This window comes from Carcharodon carcharias, chromosome 12 (assembly GCF_017639515.1).
Source record: "Carcharodon carcharias isolate sCarCar2 chromosome 12, sCarCar2.pri, whole genome shotgun sequence".
Lineage (NCBI taxonomy): Eukaryota > Metazoa > Chordata > Chondrichthyes > Lamniformes > Lamnidae > Carcharodon > Carcharodon carcharias.
In genome coordinates this window covers 72685497-72710404 of record NC_054478.1, presented here as the reverse complement: position 1 = coordinate 72710404, position 24908 = coordinate 72685497, and the positions used below count along the sequence as shown (strand labels likewise).

The 24908-nt window shown below is 47.1% G+C and overlaps 1 protein-coding gene across 1 annotated transcript in view; it reads left to right on the top strand.

Annotated features, from left to right (window-relative positions):
* Positions 1-24908, top strand: part of galnt13 (UDP-N-acetyl-alpha-D-galactosamine:polypeptide N-acetylgalactosaminyltransferase 13) — a 581993-nt gene that overhangs the window by 393348 nt on the left and 163737 nt on the right. Inside the window, exon 6 of the mRNA XM_041201818.1 lies at positions 9598-9768. Coding sequence (XP_041057752.1) covers positions 9598-9768 — 171 coding nt within the window. The remainder of the gene's footprint in view (positions 1-9597; positions 9769-24908) is intronic.

Below are 24908 nucleotides of genomic sequence, written 5' to 3'. Positions count from 1 at the left end.
ATGTGGTCTCGAATAGGCTAGTTGAGGTAACTCAATTGACCCTGCTGATCACGCGATTGCTTAGACAACATCACCTTGTATATTTGTAGTTGTTGGGATTGCAGCTCTCAAGCAGAGAAGTGTGTAGCAAGTCCTCCAGCAACAAGTGGCGATAGTGGGGAAGAGCATGGCACAGAACTGCAGTAAGGATCTGGAGCATTGGCTGTGAATATTCACAGTAAATAGCTTGTTTCTTTAAGTTCAGCCTTCCCTTGAGAGTTTATACAGCATTGATGTTAGTGGAATAAAGGAACCCTGTTTTTCTTTACCTTCTTGCAGTCTGTATGCTTAAATCCCTCATTATACTGTGAATGTGAAGTATGAGTTGTGGTTGTAGTGAATGATGGTAGGTGAGTGTAGGGGATATGGTGCATTGAGCAATGTTTGAGGCTCATAGTTCAGTTTTAAGGGTATGGCGTTTGAAGATGCATTCACTAACCTTGATTATTCATGTGAGACTATTAAACTTTTTCCTCCACTGCATCCAGATCCTCAGAGCTACACTGCTTACATTGACAGCAATGGCTATCTGATCCCTCTGCCTTTGTTTTTCTCAGGTACTTCCTGGCCTGTGGATAGAAGACCTCTTTCTTCCTGTCCACCTCATGCACTAAGGCCTCCATTGCTGCATCAGGGAACTTTGGGGCACTCTCTTTGTCCTGTAGTATCATATTCACTCTTCTTGCATTTCAGACATTCTTCCCTAACAACGTTCAGTACCTGCTGCAGCCAGAAAGCACACCTCTTTAAAGAGATGCAGGCTTGTTTTACGTGGAGTTAGCCTCACACCCATCTGGGCTTCTGGATGAGAGGTGCAGCCTTTGAACAAGAGTATTATGCCCTAGCTGCATGCTACCATCATTTACATAAGCAGCAGCATGAAATTTTCTTGCTGCCTACATCAGAAGGTATGGGCCTTAGTTAATCCTGCATTGTAATACTCACACTAGTTTTCGGAGGCTATCAATTTTGTGCACCTGACCTCTGAAAAATATGGAAAGATTTTCCAGCTCAAGATCAAGGTGATAGCTCATGGAATGCACCGTCTGTGATATTCTGAGGTCCAGTTACTTACATGTTTATTATAGATGCCTGCTTCAATTTAATCCTGCGGAGGGTACAAATTTGCAGCAGGGATAGCATATCTTGTTCATAAAGAGCTACTGATATTTAAAGGGAGCATTTTTCTTCAGTAGTATTTGGGAGCGAAATTTGTTCAAGGAAAGATGTGTACAGCTTCTGATAGAAGTTGGAGAGAGGAGGGGCCCCTCAGTTATCCTTGCAGGCTCTTCTGAAAGAGTGGAACCGAAAGAGGATTGGGTCACTTTTCTCAAAGGGCACCCGTCCATTTTTGCCTGGAAAGAAGTCGCTGACTGTTTTCTCCCATGTGCAGAGGCCCACTGTCCTTAAGGACGTTTGCAAATTAGGAGTCCACGGCATTTAACTGCATTAAATGTATCAGAGTGTCACACTTTGAACAAAGCCTTTTTCCTTAACTGCCTGCATTTTGAGCCTGACTGCATGCTGATTGCTTGTGAAATATTTAGCCTGTTTAACATGCTCATATACCCACCCACTTCTTCCTGCTGTCAAGGTAAATACAATGACCATTGCTCAATGATCAGAAAAATTCTACATAGATTCTTAGATCTAACTTAGATTCCACTAAAGACTAGATCATTCTGCATGCTTAGTGCAGGATGCCATTTGGCCATTGCTGGCAATCCCTATGATTTCGGGCTTCCAGAAGTTCATCATCTTATATCAGTTATTTGGAAACAGTAACCAATAACAAAAGGGAATGGCACAGAACTGGTGGGCGGCCTCAGTGTGTTGAATCGTTAAGGTATTTGGTAGAATTGACCCTTGGGAATATGGATTTTGATTCTGTTGTCGGGTGGCTGAGTTCTGCTATTAATGATAATATATCCACCTGCGAAATGTCTGCAGATCAACTCTAAGTTTACCTACAATACACTCAGCAGCAACTACATGTGTGCTTTCAACTCCAACTCTATCTCTACACTGACTGCTAAGGTAGCCCCTGTTACTCCCCTATTGGTTACTACAGATCATGTGATCTTCCTTAACAAGTATTATTCTTTATGGTACATTACACACTAAATAAAGCCATGATTACTACAGATTCCATTAAGGAATTTGGGATGGGTTCTTGAAGAGGGTTTTTCCAAGCTTCAGGATAGTACTGATTAGTGCTGATTATTTTTCCTCTTCTCTGTGCTCATACACTCAGTTATTCTGTCCTGCCCAAGCATTTCATGCACCACAACAGCATAGCAAAAGTTGTTTGGCAAGCGTACTCTGGTAAAAGCAACGCATTGATGCCAACATTGTAACATGCCTTCCTGATTTGTTTTTATAGGTGTCCCCAAGGAGCCAACAACCAATTTTGAAGATGGTGAACAACTATAAATTGTGCAGCACCTGGAATCGGTAACTCCATGGAGCACCAGTTGTTGCATAAAGCACAAGTGAGGAGGAGCACGTGAAAGTTGAATCAGAACAACAGGAATATGATAACTTGAGATAAATGCAAAATTCTGCGGATGCTGGAAATCTGAAACAAGAACAGAAAATGCTGGAAAAATTCAGCAAGTCTGACAGCATCTGCGGAGAGAGAAACAGGGTTGATGTTTCGAGTCCATATGACCCTTCTTCAGAGCTAAAGATAAGCTCTTCTCTTTAGCTCTGAAGAAGGGTCATACAAACCTGAAACATCAACTCTTGTTTCCCTCTCCACAAATGCTGTCAGACTTGCCAAGTTTTTCCAGTATTTTCGGTTTTTGTTTCATGATAACTTGAGGTTCAGTTGGATTCCATTTATAGCTGTTGAGCCCATGGAGTGATAGCTCCCAGGGTTTGAATGCAAATGAATGTTCCTTTCTTAGAACTGTCACTTTATGCCATGAGTATGCAAATGACCAAAAATAACATACTGCAGAGGGTTCACCAATAATATCTACACAGTGGGTTTTGACCAGTTCATAGAATTACACTTCCCTGTAGATGTGGTGCCAAAAGACCAGCTGCAGTGTGGTCCCTGACCAGAGATTCTAAGTGTAGCCGTACATCCATTTGACAGTATTCCAACGAAGCTATATACACCTTGGGTTCCACTGTACAGAATTCTGTCTTGTCTGGATTCACCATGTGAACTCACCATGCTGGATAGGTCAATGAACCGTTTATAGGAGCCTGAATTCAGATCAGTGATCTTTTGCTGCATAGATCCCTGGGCATGCCAATAGAGTGTCTAGCTGCAAGGTCATGCCAGCCACATTGAAATGATACAAGCTGAGCTAGAAAGTAAGTCATAGCAAGTAACGACTGCAACATAGTTATGGCATCAGTAGTTTTAGTACCAACTCAGGACCTAGTGAAAGGAGCAATGCACATTGCAAGAGGACCATAGTAGCAGCCAGCAGTCAGCCAGTTCACTTTTTTCTCCCTGATCCTCCAGGAGCCCTCCAGCATTGTCCCTCATCTTTGAAATAACAGTAGCACAGAAGATTGCCATGGAATGAAAATGTGGCTGTTTCTAGGGCACAGCTTGTTTACCTGTGTGATTTTGTGCTGATGCCCACCGATCATCGTGGAATGGTGGCCCTCAGTAGTCACGTGGATTCCATTGAGGAGGCCTTGCATTTTTGTAAAACCAGTCATTCTGGAAAGAGTGAATCGCTCCTGTTGCTGCTATCTTTCATTGGTTAGTTAAGATAACATTTGCCATGGTAAAACATAGCATCAATAACCTAATGTTGCAGTAGTGTGGTGAGGTCTAGCTGATTTCACATCTGAGGCATCTGCAATAGAGGTTCAAGGCTGGAATTGCTTTAACTCCCTTACAAACAGAGTTGTCCTTGTCTTCACAGTTTATAAACCATACTATTGTTTATCTTTGAGACTGGTGAACAGTAAGCAACAAAGTCAGTTGTTTTTCCTGAGATGTTTAGTTAGCTCTTGCAAAGTCTGTAGAACCACTTCTTGGAGGGATAGTGGTCTGGCAAACAATATCCATTTGAGAAGAGCTGCCTTCAATTTTTCCTCTGAAATGCTGCTGTAGCCTCAAATCCACAGAGCTTCAGGTGTTTAAAATAAGTGTAAAACCACTTCAATGAAATGCAGTTAAAAACAAGGAAACATAAAAGTAAATAAGGAATGCACTACAGAAGAATAAATATATCCAAGCAAAAGCTGATCAAGTAGATCCCAAAAAATCAAAAATGCTAATTTTTCAAACTTTATCAGAAAGCGGTACATCACACATTTAAGAAAGTAACTAAGAAAGAAAGAGAGATAAACTCTCAAGTAGCAGGTTTATAGGGATTTAAAGTATGCCAGCACATTTCCTAGGCAATGTTTATAAAATTATGGGTAGCATTGATTTGCTTACAATCGTTCCACCCCTTCGGCAGAATTTTCCCAAATTTGCACTAAGTGCGGTAGTGAGCAAGTAAAACGATGTTTTACTCGCCTGCCGCGATGGTGGGTTTTCACGCCATATCATCCCGAGCCTGCCTTATTGTTTATGCACTTCCAGGAAACACGCTATTTCCATGGCGGGTGGGCTGTCATTCACCCACCCGTCATCACCCCACTGCTTCATCACACCAGGCGCCCAGCTGCAAGCACAGTGCTCATTGCTTCCAGCTCACCACTGCTGCCCAGGACACATGGCCCTGCAACTGACAAAGACTACAGCCCCCGGTTTAATGATGGGTCCCTGAAGTGACTGCTAGATGCCCTGGAGCCTCGCCGGGATACCCCCTACCCCCACTCTGGCTGCAGGATGGGCAGCAAAGTGACCAATCCAACTTGGGAGGCAGTGGCAACAGTGGTCAGCGCCAATCCCCTTCAGAAGAGCACAGCCACCCAGTGCTGCAAGAGGATGAATGATCTCCTCCGTTCCGTCAGTGTAAGTCACTCTTTTCATCACTTTCAATGCACACACTCACAAACCCAGCATGCACCCACAGGACCCTCACTCATTGACAGTTCAAGGGACACCACCATTCACTGTCTAACACTGTCATTGTTCTCGCCTGTCAATGGGACCACTCAACACTCATACAGACCAGGCATACTTGTCATCTGGCCTGGCAGGCGTCCTGCTCACACTTTCTCCATCACTATCCATGCAGGACAAGCTGGCACATAACAAGGGAGAGAGGCTGCAGAATGGTGGTGGAATGCCTGAAATCAAGGTCATCATGGACTTTGAAAACAGAGCCATCCAGCTGGCTCGTGAGGATCTGGACTGGTCTTGTGCTGACGATGAGGTCGGTGGTGCTCTACCAAGTGAGGATTCAGGAGTGGAACATCCATCATACGACCATGCCTTGAGTGATTTGTCCTCTTTCACAGGCCACTCCCATGTACTAATTATCTCCCCTTGCTTTCACAGACACATTTGCCAAACAGCTGACAGAGTCCATGACCCAGGGCCTCCAATCAAGCCCCAAAGAAACCTTTGAAGAGGAATTTGAAGGCACCCTCCCTGAAGTCCCATCACAGCGCGCACCCACACCCTTCACCAGCGTAGAGACACACACCTCGGTGGGAACTAGATTTAGGGTAGCCTCGGGATCACAATCTGGTGAGCACATCGCACTGTCTGATCCACTGCAGACAGCGGCAGGGACTTCCCATGTGTCCAGCATCAGAGGACTGCTGGAGGCCAGAACATTGCTGAGCCTGAGTCAGGTGGCGAACCTCTGGACTCGGTCATGTCACAGTTGGTGGAGTAGAAGAGGCAAGCTCTGGAACATCAGGAAGGGATGTCCATTACACTCCTCAGATTGCAAGGCACGATGGAGGAGTCCATCTCCTCCATTAGGCTGAGGTGATAGTGCCAGCATGGCAACACACCAAGGTCAACACTGGTAGGATGGCTGCTGCCATGGAGACCTTGGTCCAGGACATCAGTCCTGCACTGCTGCACAGACTCAACTCCATCGCTGATGCCATAGTTGGCCTCCAACAGTGTGTACGTGAGAGGGGTGCAGGGCAGCTCAGCCTCACTCCAGCTTCACCTTCTCTGCATGGAGTCAGCCATGAGCCCTCGGGCACCCGTAGAGAGGAGGATCAGCAGGTGTACCCCCTGGGGCCATACATCCAGATGACTCAGAGAGTGTCCAGCCCATCTGACTCCCCTCCCCCTCAGCAGCTGCAGCTCCACAGGCCGAAGTGGGTGCCACTGCCACATAGCAGGACCCTAAAAGCAGGCTGGAGCCCTCCAAGTCTCGGCCCTCCAGAGGACGCCCGCCAAAGTCACCACAGTCAGGGTGTCACAGTCAGCAGGCTGCCTCCAGGGAGTACCAAGACATAGCAGCAGGGTTAGGATGGTTAAGGGGAATTAGTTACACAACCTGAGCACGGGTGTTAATCACTTGTACATACTGTTCACTATTGTCAATAAACTCCCAAGAATGCTTCCCTGCCTGTGGCATCCTTGTTCTGATGAGCAATGTTCTTGTCACTCAGAAGTGAAACCTTTCTGCACAAGATAATGGCTGGTGTCTCAGTTCAGGGCCTCTTCCCTGTGCTCTGTGCAGCCTTGAGACCAAAGTGATGGACTGGCCTCATTCCCTGGAAACATTACTGATGCCTGCACCTTGGCAGTGCTTGTCATTGCTGCCAGAATATAGTGGCCAGGCACCAGAGAGTTCTCACAAACCCTCTGTGTACTCTCAGCACCTTTAAGGTAGGGCTGGCCCCCATCTCTTCAGCATCTGTGACCACTGATGCTGTGCTCCAGCTCCTGAAGGACTCAGGTGCTGAAGGCGGATAAAGCATCAGATGCTTCTAAAGTTTCGTGGCTGTGTCTCTATGATATTACCCTGATCACAGAGTGCAAGAGAGCTGCCCTCAGCCAGACAGGAGTCAGACATTCTCAGAGGCTATATGAAGTTTTATGGAGTGTTCTCACTGCATGTCATCATCATTCTCCTGCAAATGAGTGACAATTAGGGCCTCTACTGCGTCTCCATTACTGGCGCATTCTCACAGAAGGTACTCGCGCTGCCATAATCCAGACTGAGGTCAAACATTCACAAATGCGATGTGAGGAAGTATGGGGTCACCTCGCTGCATATCATCATCATCCTCCACAAATCAAGCAGCTTTGAGGGCCCCCCGAGCACACCTGCCTCATCTGCCCAGTGTGAGGACCTCATCTCTGTCATCGTTGCCTCCAAGGACCTCCTCAGTCTCATCCCCATCGGTGTCCTCCTCATCAGAGGAGAGTGCAGCTCCTCCATCGCCTCCTCAGCCAACTCCTCACCATATTGCAGCACCAGGTTGTAAAGGGCGCATCAGACTACAACGATGCGCAACACCCTCTGTGGACTATATTGCAGGGCTCCACCAGACCGGTCCAGGCACCGGAATCTCATCTTCAGCATCCTGATGGTCTACTCCACCAAGGTGCGAACTGCAGCATGAGCCTCATTGTACAGTTGCTTTGCTGCAGTCTGAGGCCGCCGCACATGTGTCCTCCGCCACGGCCTCTGCGGTTGCCCTTGTCTGTGAGGAACCATCCCTACAGCTTCTGTGGACCCTGGAAGACTCCAGGGATCTGTGAGTGACTGAGGATGTAGGCGTTGAGTGAATCCCCTGGAAACCGTGCGCAAACCTGCAGGATGTGTTTCTGATGTGTACACCAGTTGCACATTCAGTGAATGGAAGCCCTTGCGGCTGATGTAGTTCACTATGTGTTGCGACAGAGATTTGAGCGTCACGTGTGCAATCACACCTGCACCTGTGGGAAACCTGAGATCTGGGCGAATCCAATCGCTCTTACTAGCTTAAAAAGAAAAAAGCTAGTAGTATTTCGCTTCTAATTGCCAAATGTTGGAACGCAGGAAATATCATGTATGCTTGCAAAAAGAAATAATTGTCAATCTCCAAGAAATACAGGGCAGTGTTCCAACTTCTGATTGCACTAGTTCATGGAAGCTTTAAGAAAATGAAAGCAGTTGCAGCACATTAGTGACAAAATTGTTACCTGCCCATACATTTGGCAGAACAAGTTGGTCACCTTGTAACAGAACCCATCTTGTGCTTCAAAAATGGACCAATTCCCTCAGTGCTGCACAAGAAATTAAAGGGTTACTGTTAGACATTTTAGAGCCTTTGAGAATGGGATATTATTGATATTGTGTAAGTTATTGAGGTGGAGGGACAAAAGCAGAGGATATAATTGTTGGGTGTTGTAAAATGAACATTTGTTGTCTTAATACATCAATTGGGTATGATTGCATGAAAGTTACATGCTTGGACTAGTGCTTGCATTAGTAACCTAATGGGTGTAATTAAAAGTAGTGATATTTGCTTTGTTGCTGGTACTGTTCTCCACAGAGTGTCTGAAGGGCAAACATCAGCTGAATCCCTGCAGAGTTTTAGATCAATTTCAATAGTGGGCAAACTTTCAGTGCAGAGAAAAGAAAGCTAATAACTTTGTTAAGAAAGCTGGACCATGTTTTTGTCTTCCCATCTTTGTGTATAAGAACTGCAAATTCCAAACTTAAAATAACTGACTATCAGCGACAGCTTCAGTGCTTGATAACACATATATCCATATTTTGTTTTGGTGGGGAAGCTAAAACAATATGGTTCAATTTGGATCAAATATTTATAGAAAATATATAAGATGATACATGAAATGTGCTCAACAATAAATCATTTGTGATGAAAACCTCACTATTTAGTGACTGAGTGTTATTCATTGGTTTGTTTTTCATTAACCTTTACCTATTTTGCTTAATCTGTGAAAGATTAATCCAGTGAGTATATTAACTTGGATTCAAACTTACTTTCGGTGGCACTGTTAACATTTTTGTACATACAAATACGAATGTAACAAGTTAGTAATTGTGTTACCTGCATAAAGTTTTGCTGTAGCTTCCAAATTAATGTTCTGCCTATATTTACAAAAATAACTTTTGCAGACGGTTTGTAATTGTACAGCTATTATGTATTAGAAAGAAAGAACTTGCATTAATATAACGCCTTTCATGACCTCAGGACGTCCCTCAGCATTTTACAGCTGTCAAAATACAGTCACCCTTGTAATGTGGGAAACACAGCAGACAATTTGTGCACATCAAGGACCCACAAACAGCAATATGGGTAATGACTAGATAACCTGTGTCTTTTTAGTAATGTTGCTTGAGGAATAAATATTGGCCAAGGCACCAGGAAAAACTCCCCTGCTCTTCTTTGAAATAGTGCTATGGGATCTTTTACATCCATTTGAGAGGGCAGATGGAACCTCAGTTTAAAATCTCACCTGAAAGGCAGCACCCTGTGTTGGTGTAGCAGCCCCTCAGTATTCCATTGGATTGTAGACCCAGACTATACACTCAGGCCCTGAAGTATGAGTTAAGCCACACTCTTCATGACTCTGACTTAGATGCAAGAGTGCTACCCACTGAGCCATACAGATGTATCATGAGTGGACCATGTTGTAAGATGGGTTGGATGAAGTGTAGCATTTAAAAATCTTTGCCTTTAATAATAGTTTCTTTTCTTACGCAGAACAGCTGTGGTTTGCCCAATTATAGACGTAATTAGTGATGATACGTTTGAATACATGGCTGGGTCGGATATGACATACGGTGGCTTTAACTGGAAATTGAACTTCCGCTGGTATCCTGTCCCTCAGAGAGAGATGGACCGCAGAAAAGGGGACAGAACAATATCCGTTAGGTGAGTACTGGAGAGGGATGAAGCGGTCTCCAGTCCAACTTCAAAATTCACAACAGAAGTTAGAAGTGCTGAGGTGATGACCCAATCTTTCCAGGAAAAGTCGTTTCACTAGGTATACAATGAAAATATAGTCATTTTTGAGGTGTGTTTTGAGAAGGATCTCAGCGCATAGGAACTCTGTTTTTACTTATAGACTCAGAGTCAGTATTAAAACCAAGAAAACATTCTATAACTCTTGCCCATTGATTGAAGGTTTAAAGTCCATGTGAGATGTTTATCACAAGACTAACCAAGTAATAGAATGTTTCAAGAATATTTAAGTCAAAATGGGTTATTTTAACTCATTGGTAAGGCCACATTTGAAACATGACATGATGACGTTGTCATGAAGATATTAATGTATATAATGTTATTGGGAATTATTTTAAATTGGACTTGTAGTGGGATCTGTGCCTATGTGTGGCTTAATTGTATTAGAGCCAGATAGTCTGGGTACTTTGATGTACAGTAAGGTGCAAGATTTCACCCCCAGTCTTTGAATAGTTTATTCAACAAAATGCAAGTGTACTCTTTACCTTTTAATTTCCTGTTCACCCAATTAACATCTCAAAACCACTATATGCGGGGTGGAATCTTCTAATTCTAGTTAAGTCTGGCACCAGTATTCTGTTTGTGCTCCCTAGTTTGGGGATCACAGTACTGGTTAAGCAACTTGCTAAATTGCCAATGTTTGCCAGTATTTTAAAGATTTGGGTTACAAATCCTTTAAGCCATTTAGTCTCTAATGGATAAATTTAATTCAGTGCAGCTCTCCTCATAATTTTGGCAAGTCTCAGAATCATCCTTGGAATATTTTTTGAGCTCCTTCCAGTGTCAGTGCTCATATCAATGTTTTATTTTGAGGTCAGAGTACTCAGAAAAGCACATTGTCATGAAGATGTTAATGTATATAATGTTATTGGAAATTATTTTAAATTTGACTTGTAGTGGGGTCTGTGTCTGTGGGTGTGTGTGTGTGGCATGCAGCTGTCTACCCTCACTTCGCTCGTGACTTCAAGGTGAGTGCAACATTCAGAGCCCACCTTCAACAGTGACGCTCCGGTTTCTCAACAATGGAGGTGTAACACCACTCTGGTGGAGGGGTGTAGGGTTGATCTGCTCGCGGTGGGTGCCTCTGTACTTCAGAACAACAGCACGGTGGGGGGGAGGGGGGGTGTGGGAAGGTGGTGGTGGAAGGATGACAGAGACGTAGGGGTCAGTGGGGTATGGTGTGGTTAGAAGGGGGAAGGATGATGGAGACATGGGGGTCAATGGGGTAAGGTGGGGTTGCGGGGGGGCTGCAACGATGGCAGGCAGAGACAAATCGAAACGTATGAATGAGAGGGGATGCGCACAGACTTTGGAATAGTGGGGGTGGGGGATGGGGGTGTTGAGGGTAGAGGGAGACTGTGTTGTGATCAGTCATGATGGAATGGGAGAGCTCATTGAAAGACAATCATAGTCCCTGGTCTGGGGCCAAGAGGTCAGAATGAGAGAGTAAAGGCAGTCTTTCGGCTTTGTGGACCTTATAGTTAGGTTGAAAGGTTAAAGGCAGTCCTGGGGCTTTGTGGAACATGCTACAGGGCAATGCATGATGCACATGTCCTAGTCCCACTCCAGGGAGGGGCAAGGCTCGTGTGCTCAACTGGGATAAGGAACAGCTTGGTATGCAGGGTGTGGTCATTGTCTTACATTCAGTGGTGGTAGGCTTGTCTGACTCAGTACTGGGCTGCAGATTGGATGGTCATGGTTATGGATGGCATTTGCTGCCTGTAAATGGGGGAAATGTTATAAAGATGGGGTGCGTAGGGGGGTAGTCACAGCTCTCCTGGATGGCAGGGCGGGGAGGCAGTGCTCTCCTCTGGATGTGACCATGCACATAGCCTCAAGGTGGGGAGGCGTGAGGTCCACATGGGGCATGGGGATGTCAACAATAATGAGTTCATGGGAGAGGGCTAGAATGTCCATCACAATGGTAATGGAATCCAGGGTTACTGGGAGAGGCTGGAGAACAACCGGAGGGAGATCTACCTGCACATCATGAGGTTCCAGGAAGATTGGAGGGACCCAAACACTGACAGGGGAAGGGTTGAAGCTGGTCACAAAATAAACATGTAGCACCACCATCTTGAAACCCTGAAGTTGTTGCGCAGTTTAATATCAAATCTGGATAAGAATCTGCATGGGAGGGGTCTGAAGCATTGTTTGAGGAGCCCACAGCTGGACTAAGGAGCCCTTTCCGGGGCACCCTTAAGCTGCTTAGAGTCACAACATTGAAATTGAATCAGTCAGAGCTGAGAGAAAAAAGGAAGACTTCCTTGAGAAGGTTTCATAGAAACCCATGTCTTTTGGTGCACTTTAACTAGAGACTGAAGGAGTCATTGGCTTCACAATACTGTTCCATTTGAGCATTAACAGAGAGTTATGTGAGATTGGAAAATGCAGGCAGCTGTTAAGGAAGCACAGTTGCTGCATAAAAGCCAGGTCATCAATGGAAGCCTCTAATATGCTTTCTCCAATTGGCATGGAAAACAGGCCTAAGGGCATCCAGTCATTGCTGAAGTGCAAGTTTAGCTTTATCATTAAACCAGATCAGTAATTGCAGGAGTGCCTTTGGTAAGGTGGCACATTTCATGAATGCGTCCAAACCTCTTCCTACCCCTGTGAGTTTGAGATGTCAAGTATCAACATTGACATCTTGGTCACCTAGACCTGTGAGTTTGCGTCTCAGTTACAAGGCTGATCAGAAAAAATCTAGTAACACAGACGCATCTCTAGGGCATGACAGTGGCTTTCTGTTTGTGAGTGGGAGGCCTGCTATATTTACCCAGTATTCATTAATCTGTTGCATTTATCATAACGGAGCCTGCGCTCAGGGCAGTGATCCAATGGAGGAGGAGAAGAAGGGCCTGGCACTGCCTAGCGCAGCTTCAAGAGGAGGCCCAGCCTGAGGTCCATGGTCCAGGTGAGCTCCAGTGAGAACCAGTGGATGAGGAGGTTAGACTTATCCCACGGAGGCAACCCACATGTCCAACGATCTACCAGAAAAGACTTTCCCATCTGGAGATGAGCGAAAGACAATGCCGCATACCTCTGTGTTTGACAAGAGAGATGGTGGATCATATCTGCCACATTCTGCAGGTCGATCTAACACCCCATGGACTGGGAGGACATCTCCTGCCAGTGTCCCTGAAGGTCACCACCATGCTCAGTTTTTCTGCCTGCAGATCATTCTAGGGATCCACAGGAGACCTATGCAGCATCTCACAGTCGTCAACATATAAGTGCATCAAGGAAATTACAGGTACCGTTACAGTAAGGCTCATCATTATGTTAAGTTCACACCCGATGAATCTAGCCAGGCTGCTAGATTTCTACAGTTTGCAGCTATCTCAAGCTTCCCTAGAGCACAGGGTGCAATCGATCGTACACATGTTGCTTTGAGAACTCCATGACAGCAGTCCCCGATGTTCATTAACAAGAAATGGTTCTATTCCCTAAGTTCAGCATTCGGATTTGCACCTTCATGATTCACCATGCCCTAATCTTTGAAAAGGTCAGTGGTAAACCCTGTATCGTTGCGCTCTGGGAAGTGAAAGTCAGCACAATAGCGCAAACGCTGCATCAAAGGACTTGATGCAATCATCGCCACTTTAATGAGAAACTTTTAACAGACACTGAGATGTGTGCATGGTTGGAGAGACCATCGTGACTGCAGGTCTTGTGCTTTGGCACTACCAATGAAGACAGCCATTTCATTCTGTCAGACAATTACAGCTACCCCTCCGAGGCCATTGAGCATGCTTAACTCCATGTTATTTTGTAAGGAGTAGAGGTTACAAACACATTTTGCACATCTCCCTGACATAACAAAAGGGTTGAGCAACTATCATGAATCAGGTGGACATCACATGAATATGAAGCTCACAAGGAAAGGCAATCACTGAATGGGAGCATGTCTCTCCTCACAATAAGAGGGCACATAGATGCACGTGCATAATGCTTTAAAATGATGAGACCATTCTCATGAACAGCAAATGTATTTACAAAGGTGCATGATATATACAGTGATTGAACACTTGTGACCCAGAAGTGATGTCTGAAAGTTTCTTAATTTTGTCTAACCCTACCACTATGCCTTGGTGCAACCCTGACATCCGCAGCAGAGGTGGAGACAGCCTGCTGGCTGCTACTCCTGTTGTCTTTAATGACTTTGGCAGGTGTCCTCTCGAGGGCCAAGATCTGAAGCGCCCTAGCCTGCTTTGGGTCTCCTGCTATGGGATAGGGGCAGCCTCCTCGGCCTGTACAACTGGAGGTGATGGGCTCATACAAACACACTAAATAGGAACAGAGGTACGTCATGGCTCCTCAAGCCTGCTCCGCCATTCAATAAGATCATGCCTAACCTGTTTGTGTTTAAAATTCCCCATTCCCATCTGCCCCCGATAACCTTTGATTCCCTTGCCTAACAAGAATCTATCTACCTGTGCCTTCAAAATATTCAATGACCCTGCCCCCACCACCTTCTGAGGTAGAGAGTTCCAAAGTCGCACAGCCCTCTGAGAAGAAAAAAATTCTCTTCATCTCTGTCCTAAAAGGGTGACCCCTAATTTTAAAACAGGGCTCTAGTTCTGGACTCACCCAAAGGAGGAAATATCCTTTCCACATCCACCTTGCTAAGACCTTTCAGGATATTATACACTTCAATCAAATCACTTCTCAGTCTTCTAAACTCCAGTCAGGTCTGTCCAACCCTTTCGTCATAAAATAACCCGCTCATTCCAGGTATCAATCAAGTAAACCTGAACCGCCTCCAACACATTTACATCCTTCCTTAAATAAGGAGACCAAAACTGCACACAGTATTCAAGATGCTGAGTCACAGGCAGAGGGGATTTGGATCAGCTGAACATTCTTGGAGTCACCTGGGTAGTTGACCCTAGGTTTTCCAGCTTCTGGCTCTCCTCCCTATCAGTGCCTGAGGGCCCCTGCTTGACTCACTGAGGAAAAGGGGCTCCTGAAGGGAGGTCAAAGTGCTCCACCCACCTTTCGCCTAGTCACTGATGAATCCCAGAAATGCCTATGGCAATGAAGTTTGGGTCCGAATGCAAATCCAACAGTATCTGCTGGACAAGGTCTTCAAGAAGACTGCCATGCTTCCCATGGAGGCCTTGAGGCACTCGCATGTCGGAGCCATGACATCAGACAGAATGCAAATGGATTCCTCCATCCTTCATTCTAGTCTGTTGACTGCATCTCGCAAGTCCACCTGATTTTCTGCCGCCTGTCATTGCGTCTCCAGGATGGTAGAGATGGCCGTTTCCAGGGGGTCATCATCTGACTCAGCGAATGCCTGATCTTTGGCTGTCACTGCCTCTGATTTCTGTGGAGATGTGCCTGTGAGGTGTTCTCCAGAATGTGACCCCAAGCCTAACCTAGAACTATGACCCACCTGGGTGACTCTGCACTGGTGGAGAGTGCAGATGAATGCTGTGACAGGTCTTATTCAAATGGATCCTCATCATCCTCCTCTGAGGTGGCCTGGGGGCTGCATCTGTTGCTGCCTCACTCTGGGTGCCATATTTAAACTGCAGCCACATGCACAGTTTTTAATGCTTGCAGCCCAGGACTGCTCCAGTGAAGACATGGCCCCAAAAGCTAAGAAGAGTGCAGCCCCCCCAGTTCAGTGATGCATCCGGTCTGTCTGGACCTGTTGCTGCCTGTAAGAGGGAGAAGATAGATTTAGTTTGTGAGCAGGCTGAATACAACATTACATGTCACTCAATGTGAATGTCAGATGTGATCTGCTTATGGAGGGCTTATCCAAACTGGCTTGCTGGGAGAGGCCTTCACCACAGGAGTGATCTCTGTCCTCCACTGCCACCTAGGTGGTATCCTCCTTGGATTTGGAGTGCTCCTGGATGTAGGCCATCCCTCCTCCAGTGTGGGACCTCTCCCTCTTGTGGGCAAGAATGGCCTGCATGAAGATAAATGGATTGAATGTGATGAGAAGGGATGAAGCAGAGGTTGTGAAACATGCTTACTTGCTGTGTGTGCTGAGTCCTCCCCAGTCAGTGCTGATGGAGTTTGCGCAGCATGACACATGAGATGTTGGTGATGTTAAAGTGTCCATGAGACAATCAGTGCGGATGCCTGCCCCGCTAAGATTGTGAGATCCCTGAGCAGTGTAACCCTTTCAGCGCATGATGCCATTATGAGAGTGTGAGATTGGAGTGAGCTGAAGGTTAACTTACCTTCCCCTGGTGGAGTGGATGAGATCATTCATCCTCCTCCTGCACTGGATGGCATTTCATGGGCAGGTGCCCAATGAGTTGACCTCCCTTGCAAACGCCTCTCAGGCCGGCGAGGTGAAGCTAGTGGGCCTCCTGGACTTATCCCTCAGAGAGGGGACATCCCAGTGCAAGCGGAATCCATGGATAAGGGCCTCAAGGGGGAGTCATTACTGAATCTTGTAGTAGTATTTTTCTTGGGTGTAGCCATATGAAGAGGTTTCCTGTACCAGCTGGGTTGGAGAGAGTTAATGTGTGTGTTTGGGTGTTTAAATATGGCACCCGGATCATCGACCCCATGTGATTCGGAGAGTTGTTTGCCAATACATAATTAATGAGCTTCTGAGCGTGAAATTTGGCGCGAGTTCCCAACCACCGTCCAGCAGGAAGCACACCACGTTTAGTCTCCAAACTGGAAAATTCTGCATTTAGTGTCTCAGTGAGTCAAGGGACATGGCTTTGGGCAGAAAAGTGGAGTTGAAGCCCAAGATCAACCATGATCTGATTGAATGGCAGAACAGGACCACGTGGTCTACTCCTGCCCCTATCTGTCGTGGTCTTGTGTTCTTGAGGATATGTGTACCAAGAGGCTGTACCTTGCCTGGTCTGCCAGACAGCCCACTGACACTGTCAAGGAGCATGGAGGATACCACCTTAGTAGAGGGTAACGCCTTCTCTGCAGACTCTGATCGATCTCCCTGGTATGCTGCTGGCCCAAAGGAACTGCCTTCATACCTGTCGCAGCCTTTATGTAGACCGGTACCTAGTCCCATACCAGCCCTAGGAGGATGCACCAACACTCTCTGGCAATTGCAGCAAAATACCTCTAAAATCACTCCAGAGTATCACAAATGCTTTCCTATGGAAAAAGTTCCCAAAATTTAATTCAGCTGCAATCAGTTTGCCTGGCTTTTTAAATACTGTACTGTAGGGCCCACCTTGCTATTTCATGCATCTTTTTCAGGAATTGATTTGCCAGGACTTGCATTATTTGGAATCTAGTGTCACAATTGGCCAGTTGGGCTGTGACCTCAGAATAGTGTTCACTGTGTTCAGGTGCACACAGAGAACACATCTGCACGTACACATGTAATTTTGAGAATGCTGTGTGGGCTATGCAGATAGAAGCCCGTAGCACAACTTGCCTCCAGGGAAGCAAGGTAGATCTTTGTAGCAGGACTACACAATTCAATTTTGCATCTATTGTATTTTTCCAAAGCCACAGGGCAGAATCTAGATTAATGCATTGGGCTGAATTTTACGAGGGAGGTTGGAACCCCAACGTTGGGGTAACAATCGGGTCCTAAACCTGTGCTTGCTGTCAGTGGGATCTGCTCTGCAATTTTACCACAGGTAACCTTCTGACTGGCCACTTGTGGGCCCACTGTCTAATAAAGATGACTGACATGCCTTTGATGCTGCTGACCCAAGCAGCAGACTGATAGCTCTGAAGTCTCAGCAACACCATCAGGAGAGGTGGTCACTGCTGAGGAGTGCAGGAGATCATGGGTCTACAGGAGTTACATGCATAAAACAGGAAAACACAGGGCCTTTTGTCAGAGTGGAAACACCTCTGAAGAAAGCATTGGAGCCAGGGGTTGCTTTCCCTGCCCACGGCCTGCTCTTTGTTCCATTAGAACCCCCTGCCAGACTGCCACTAGGAGGCCACGTCCATTTAGTTGGCAGCCACCTCATGCAGAGGAGTCCCCTTCAGCAAAATTTAAATTGGTACTTAATTTGCCTTTAATTATGGAAATTAGCTGCCAGCCTCTTTGGAACAGGGGCCAGTATATTCCTATTACGAGTATATAGAGCTCTGCCTGTCTAAGCCTTGAAAGTGCAATGGGTAAGTAAACACTGAGGGTGGAATCATCCCAGATTTGCACTAAGTGAGGTAGCAGGTGTGAAAATTGACTTTTTACCCACCAACCGCAATGGCACCCCCTTCCCACTTCATAAATTATGCAGTCACGGGAAACTCACCATTTCGTTCACGGAAGTCCTCCAATTTGCCCACCACGCTGTAACCTTGCTGCTTCCTTACTCCAGGTGCCATATTTAACTGCAGCTGCAGGCACAGTTCTCAATGCTAGCAGCCCAGGACTGCTTCAATGAAGACTAAAAGCTAAGAAGCATGCAGCCTCCCAATTCAGTGTCACATCCCTGGGACGCCTTTTGGACATCACGGAGGTCTGTCGCTATGTCCTCTATCCCTGCTCTGGCTGCAGGAGGGCCACCAGCCTCACCACTCCGGCTTGGGAGGTGCTGGCAGCGGCGGTCAACGCACAGAAGAGGTTGGTCATTCAGTGCAGAAAATTGATGAATAATTTCATCCATGCCACAGGGTAAGTCAACCATGTCATCACTCTAAACTCACACATTCACAAGCCCATCACACATTCACTCGCATCTCACTTGCTGACAGCTCAAGGGACATCACCACTCACCCTCTGACACATACGCTCACATCTACATCTGGCCTTATATCCTCTGGTTATCGCCTCCTCATCCCATCCATGGCTCCACTCAGGACACAGGTATGCCTGGCATCCTTCTCATTTGGCCTAGCATGCGCCATGCTCACACTCTCTCCATCTGTCTTTATACAGGACAAGATCGTGGACAATCAATGGGAGAGGTCCCAGACCGAGGTGGAGTGCCGGACATCAAGGTCCTCACTCCGTCCAAGAGTCGGACGTTGGAGGTGGCCGGAGAGGACGTGGACCATTCTTGTGGCAATAGTGAGGTTGGTGGCAAACATCATACTTCCGTCGATGCTACTCTGAGTCCACTGTTCTGTGTGTAATGTGGCTGCCAAGCCCTAATAATCTCCACTTTCTCTCCCAGGCAGATCTGTCACATTGCCCTCAGGCAACCTTGACCCCGACTCCAGCACCAAGAGCACCTTGGATGAGGACACTGAGGACAGCACTGTTGAAGGCTCGTCACTGTGCTCACCCACACCCTCCACCAGCGCAGCGACACACACCTCGGTGGGATCTAGGTGTAAAGCAACCTCGGAATCACAATCTGGTGAGCACAGCACACAGTCTGTTCCACAGCAGGTGGAGGCAGGGTCACCTGAGGTTGCCAGCACTCAAAGGATTGCTGGAGGCGAGGAATCTGCTTAGTCTTAGTGAGATGTTGAGCCTCTGAATTTGGTCTTCAATCAGTTGTTGGAACTGCAAAGACAAACATGGGAACATCAGGAAGAGATGTCTGCTGCACTCCTCAGATTGCATGGGATGATGGAGGAGTCTGTCCACCTTAAGTCTAAGGTGATAGCGCCGACATGCCAATGCACCAAGGTCAACACTGGTAGGATGGCAGCCGCCATGAAGACCTTGGTCCAGGACATTGTTTCTATACTGCTGTGTGAGCTGATACCTATTGCTGACACCATAGTTGGCCTTCGATAGTGTGTACGCAAGAGGGCTGCGGGGCAGCTTGATCTCACTCCAGCTACCCCTTCTCCACAAGGAGTCAGCCAGGGGACATTGGGCACCCATAGGGAGGAGGACCAGCAGCTCGATACCCCGGGGCCATCTACCCAGGTGACTCTAGAAATGTCCAGCTGATCCAAATCCCCTCTTCTATGACCCCATCATCTCCAGCTCCACAGGCTGAGGAGGGTGCACCTGGCCCGCAGCAGGACACCCAAAGCAGGCCATGGCCCTCCAGGTCTCAGCCCTCCAGAGGATGCCCGCCAAGGTCATTACAGACAGGCTGTAGCAGTCAGCAGGCTGGCTCCACCTCTGCTGTGGATATCCGGGGAACACCAAGATGTAGCAGCAGGGTTAGAAAGGTTAGAAAGATGTAGTTTCACCGCATGAGCGCAGTCGATAATCACGTACAAATTGTTCACTATTGTAAATAAACTCCCAAGAATGTCTCCGTGTCTATGGCTCTTTGTTGTGATGTGTCATGTCATTCGTGTCACTCAGATATGAAGCCTTTGTTCTTGCACAAGATAAAGGCAAGTATCTCAGTCTAGGGCCTCTTCCCTGTGCAGTGTGTAACCTTCAAACCAAAGTGATGGTCTGTATTCACAGTCACTGGACATACTTGTGATGCCTGCGCCTCGGCAGTGCTTGTCATTGCTGTCAAAATATTGCGGGCAGGTGTCACAGAGTTCTGTCATTCTCCCTGTGTGCTCTCAGGACTTTTGAGGTGGGGCTGGTCCCCCATGGCTTCAGCACTTGTGTCCGGTGATGGCGTGGTCCTGAAGGGTACAGGTGATGAAAGCTGCCAAAGGATCAGGTGCACTTAAAGTTTCATGGCTGCGTCTCCATGACATGAGCCTGAACACTGAGAGTATGCACGCTGCCATCAGCCACACAGGAGTCAAATGTTCACAGGTGCAAGGTGAGGATGTCAGGACTGTCCTCGACTGTATCTCGTCATCATCCTCTATGAATCTGGCAGTATTAGGGCCTCATGAGTGCACCTGAATCATCTGGTCTGTGTGATGGCGTCATCATCGGCATCCTCACCTTCGAAGACCTCATCACCCACATCCCCTTAGATGTCCTCCTCATCGGAGAAGATGTGCAGTTTTTCCATCTCCTCCTCAGCCAGGGCTTCCCCCTATTGCAGCACGAGGTTCTGCAGCACGCAGCAAGTGACTGTGATGCGCGACACCCTCTGAGGAATGTATTGCAGTGCCCCACCAGACCTGTCAAGGCACTAGAACCTCACTTTCAATATGCTTATCATTTGCTCCACCAGAATCCAGGTTGTAGCATGATCCTCATTACACTGTCTCTCTGCTGCAGACTGAGGGCGCCACATGGGTGTCTTCAGCCACGTCCTCTCTGGGTAGTCCTTGTCCCCGAGGAGCCAACCCTGCAACCTCTGTGGACCCTAGAAGGTGTCAGGGACCTGAGATCTGCTTAGGATGTAGGAGTCGTGGATGCCCCCTGGAAATTGTGCGCAGACCTGTAGGATGCACTTGTGGTGCTCACACACCAGCTGAATATTCGACAAGTGGAAGTCCTTATGGTCGGTGTCGTGGACTGTTTGTTGCCACGGAGACTTAAGTGTCACATGAGTGCAGCCAATGGCACCCTGCACCTGTGGAAAACCGGAGATTGCTGCAAATCCCAGTGCTCTTGCTTCCTGATTTTCCTGATCCTGGTCGAAGTGTACTAAGTTCTGTTCATTCGCAGAGATGGCATTCGTGACCTCCTGGATGCACTTGTGGGTGGAAGCTTGCAAGATCCCGCACAAGTCACTTTATGGCGCCCTGGCAGTAGCCACCGGCATAGAAATTGAGCACGTGGTCACTTTCATGGCCAGTGGCAGTAGATGCCCTCCATGTCCCTGTGGAACCAAATCCTGCAGCAGGTGGCATATGTGACCGATCCATTCCCTAGACATGCACAGTGTTTGGCGATATGGTTCTCAATCATCTGCTGGAATGACAGGTGCTGTCGATAGACCCTTGGTCTAGCGAGGCACCTATGAGCTATGGATCTTCAGCAGCTTGCACAGGAAGTGCTGCCACACCTTTATCCTGAGAGTGCTGCTCCTTCCATTTGCGAGCCAAGCGCCTTCACTGCACTCCTCTCCTTCTTCTTTGCTCCCTGTAAGCCATGAGGCATAACTAAATCACCAGGTCCAGGATCCTGATGTTCTCCTCCAGTAGGATTAAAGAGGCAGACACGTGGGTTAGCATATATGTCCTAAGGACCTCTCTTGGCCCCTTCACGTATGCCAGAGAGTGCTGGCCACAGTTTGGATGGCCAGTGTGTATGCACTTCATGGCTTTCTGAAACCCCACCCACCTCCGCCCCACTCCACTTGAACAATTGGCGGCAGCTTCAGCCATTGGACTGCATGCTGTGCTCTCAGCTCAGGCGCAGGCATTCTCCTAACCTGCACTGCAAGGCTGCGCTGTTAGCTTGAACCATAATGGATACTGGTCCAAACCTGAATAAAAACATTGCAAGGGATTGTGAGCGCCTCCACCAGTGACTGCGCCATGGTCGCCTTTCACAAGGGGATTCTAGAACTTTCCCAGTCGTCCAATTGCTCTTCTGCCCCCTAAAGCACACATTAATTTGCAGTCTGTGCCCAAGGAGTGAAAAGTTCTGGAGCATTTGGTGGCACTTTCATGCTTTTGTGTTACTTGAGTGGGCAGAATGCTTCAGAGGCCAAGCTTCAAACATCTCAATGGAGTTCCTGCTGAATGGTCTTAGCTGGGGAAGAATGGTCACTTTTGACAAGCTTGCCAAGTGCATGGCCATTTCTCTTCCCCTACCGCCTCCCCCACACTACCTCTTCCCAGCAAGCTCACTGGAGCGCACTCGATGCCCAGGCATCGCACTGAAAACCAGCCTGGATAAAGTGACTTGCCTCTGTCCCCGCCAAATGCACCGCGCCTCCTCCTTGATGTCCTATGGGCGATGCTCGGGAGCACTCGCAAGGTTATGTGCATTCACCTCAGAGTTACGCTCCAAGTTCAGCTCGTCAGGTGCACGTCATTTAAAGGCAGTCGTAAATCACACTGTTTTGAAGTCATGCCAATGTGGGACGTAAATTTGACATGGGAGGATGATTCTGGCGTGCGGGTACAGTGAGGAGATGCAAATGTATTAAAATTAAGTTCCTGACGCTCGACGGTGGAAAACATGCCAGCTGCCAACGGGAGCGGACAATTCCAACCTGAGTCAATAGCTAAAAAATTCAAGAAAATGCAGACTTCTGGCCTTGAAATTTAAGTTCCTGGAATGGAGAGGGATCAATGGTCAATTTCTGCCTGGTGGAAGGCAATATGCAGTGGATCTCAGTTATGTTAGGATTCTTCCACTCTAAATTCCACCCACCTCTCTATGCCAAAGAGGGTGTAATGGCGGAGTTGTTGTAATATTGTGCAAAATTCACTCTTTATGTCATTTAAAGTCACACAGCAAACCTCACACCAATTGAGAGCTCATCTGAAGCCCCAGAGCTTTACTAGAATAAAGTTATCAATTCCAGAGAGTATTGAGTACCTTGCCTAACACAGGAACCAACAAATAGGAAATGACAAAAACAAAAATACCTGGAAAAACTAATCAGGTCTGACAGCATCTGCGGAGAGGGATACAATTGACGTTTCGAGTCCGTAAGACCCTTCATCAGAACTAAGACATATAGAAATGGCAGATGGCCCTAGTGCTGGTGGGGTTGCTTTCTTAATGTCCCCATTAGCACATCTTTTAGATAATATCACCACCGTCAACATCCCTTAGTCTGTTGTCTATGACGTCTTTGACAGTCTCTTCTTGGCCTCCACCTATCACTGGCCCCCTATCGAGCTCTCCTGTCCCACCCCATTCTACCAGCTTATATTTTATCTCATTTCTATATGTCTTAGTTCTGATGAAGGGTCATATGCACTCAAAATGCTAACTGTATCCCTCCCCGCAGATGCTTTCAGACCTGCTGAGTTTTTCCAGGTATTTTTGTTCTTGTTCTAGATTTCCAGCATCCACAGTATTTTGCTTTTAAATAGGAAATGACTATTTTTTCTTCAGCTCCCTTAGATCTTTTCGGGGGACCTTGGGCAGTGCAGGATAGATTCTCTAGCCTGGGGACAGGAAAGTGTCTTGTCAGGAACTTCAGGCTCTCTTGCTCTAGTATGCTGCAGATTTCTCTACTGATAACTGGATTCAAGGTCAGCTGATGCATTTGAGTGGAATGTATGCTTGCTGCACACTTTTTATGAGCACATGGGTTGCTGATAACTAGCTGGGGCAGAATAAAGGAGAGCAGCAGCTCTTCAAGGGCTTGTGTTCTCAATTCAAGGTACATGTTTCTTGTCTGCCACAATTCTCTCACATCAGCAAAGGTAGGCAAGACTTTATGTCCATAAATGGATTTGATGAAGAAAACCTGAATATATAAGAGTTGCATCAGAGAAAAATAGTGATGTTGTGTGCAAAGTGCAATTTGTGGAGCAGATGAGAAAAAAAAAGTCCTTTAGTGTGAGGAAGAGTGGCAATATAAAACTAGCCACAAATGACCAATTCTGAGTCTGTACACAAAGTGTGCATTGCCATAAGCACTGTGCTCGAAACATGGAACTGGACTTTCTGATTGGCATCAGGGCTCTGATATAGGGCCCATATGGGAGTCCTGAGTCCATCCATGTTGTCAGTGTGTCTGCCAGCCCAATCCTCCAGGAGGCAGCCTCTTAATTGACTGTCTCTGTGCTTGCCATCCTGTTAAGGATGGCGGGCTGGTTCCTGAGGCTGCAGGTGAACCTAAAAGCCCGCAGCTATATCAGGCCAGCAGCGGCACCAGGAGAGGTGGCCACTGCAGAGGCAGGGAGGCAGGTTTGAGGGCACCTTAACATGGAGGCATCCTTGGTTGCCTGCAGAGAAATGACCAAATAAAGAGGCCCAAAGTGGTTATCGTTATTGGGTTAGAGGAGAAGCCCCGCCACAGGAGTAGTGTCAGATGTGATTGCGGGCTCTTATCCCTGAGTCCTCATTAGTGGGGCATGGAGCCTCCCATTCTGATGGCCACCCAACTTGCTGCCAGGAGGCAACCTCAACTGAGCTAGTAGCCCCATGTTCTTGGCTGGCTTTAACAGTGGTTTTCCACTATTTTTATACTGTTGCATAGTGAACCATTGGGGTGCCTTATTTGCCCTCATTGGCTGCCCACCACTGTGTAGTGTGCAGCTGACCTGGTTCCCAGCCTGCCCCTAGAGACGGAAATGTATTTGGAAGCCATCTCGACGTGGGTCCTGATGTATCAGGTTTAATAAATAACTTCTGTACGTTATGACAGCAAATCAACCTGATCTCTTAAACTATTTGC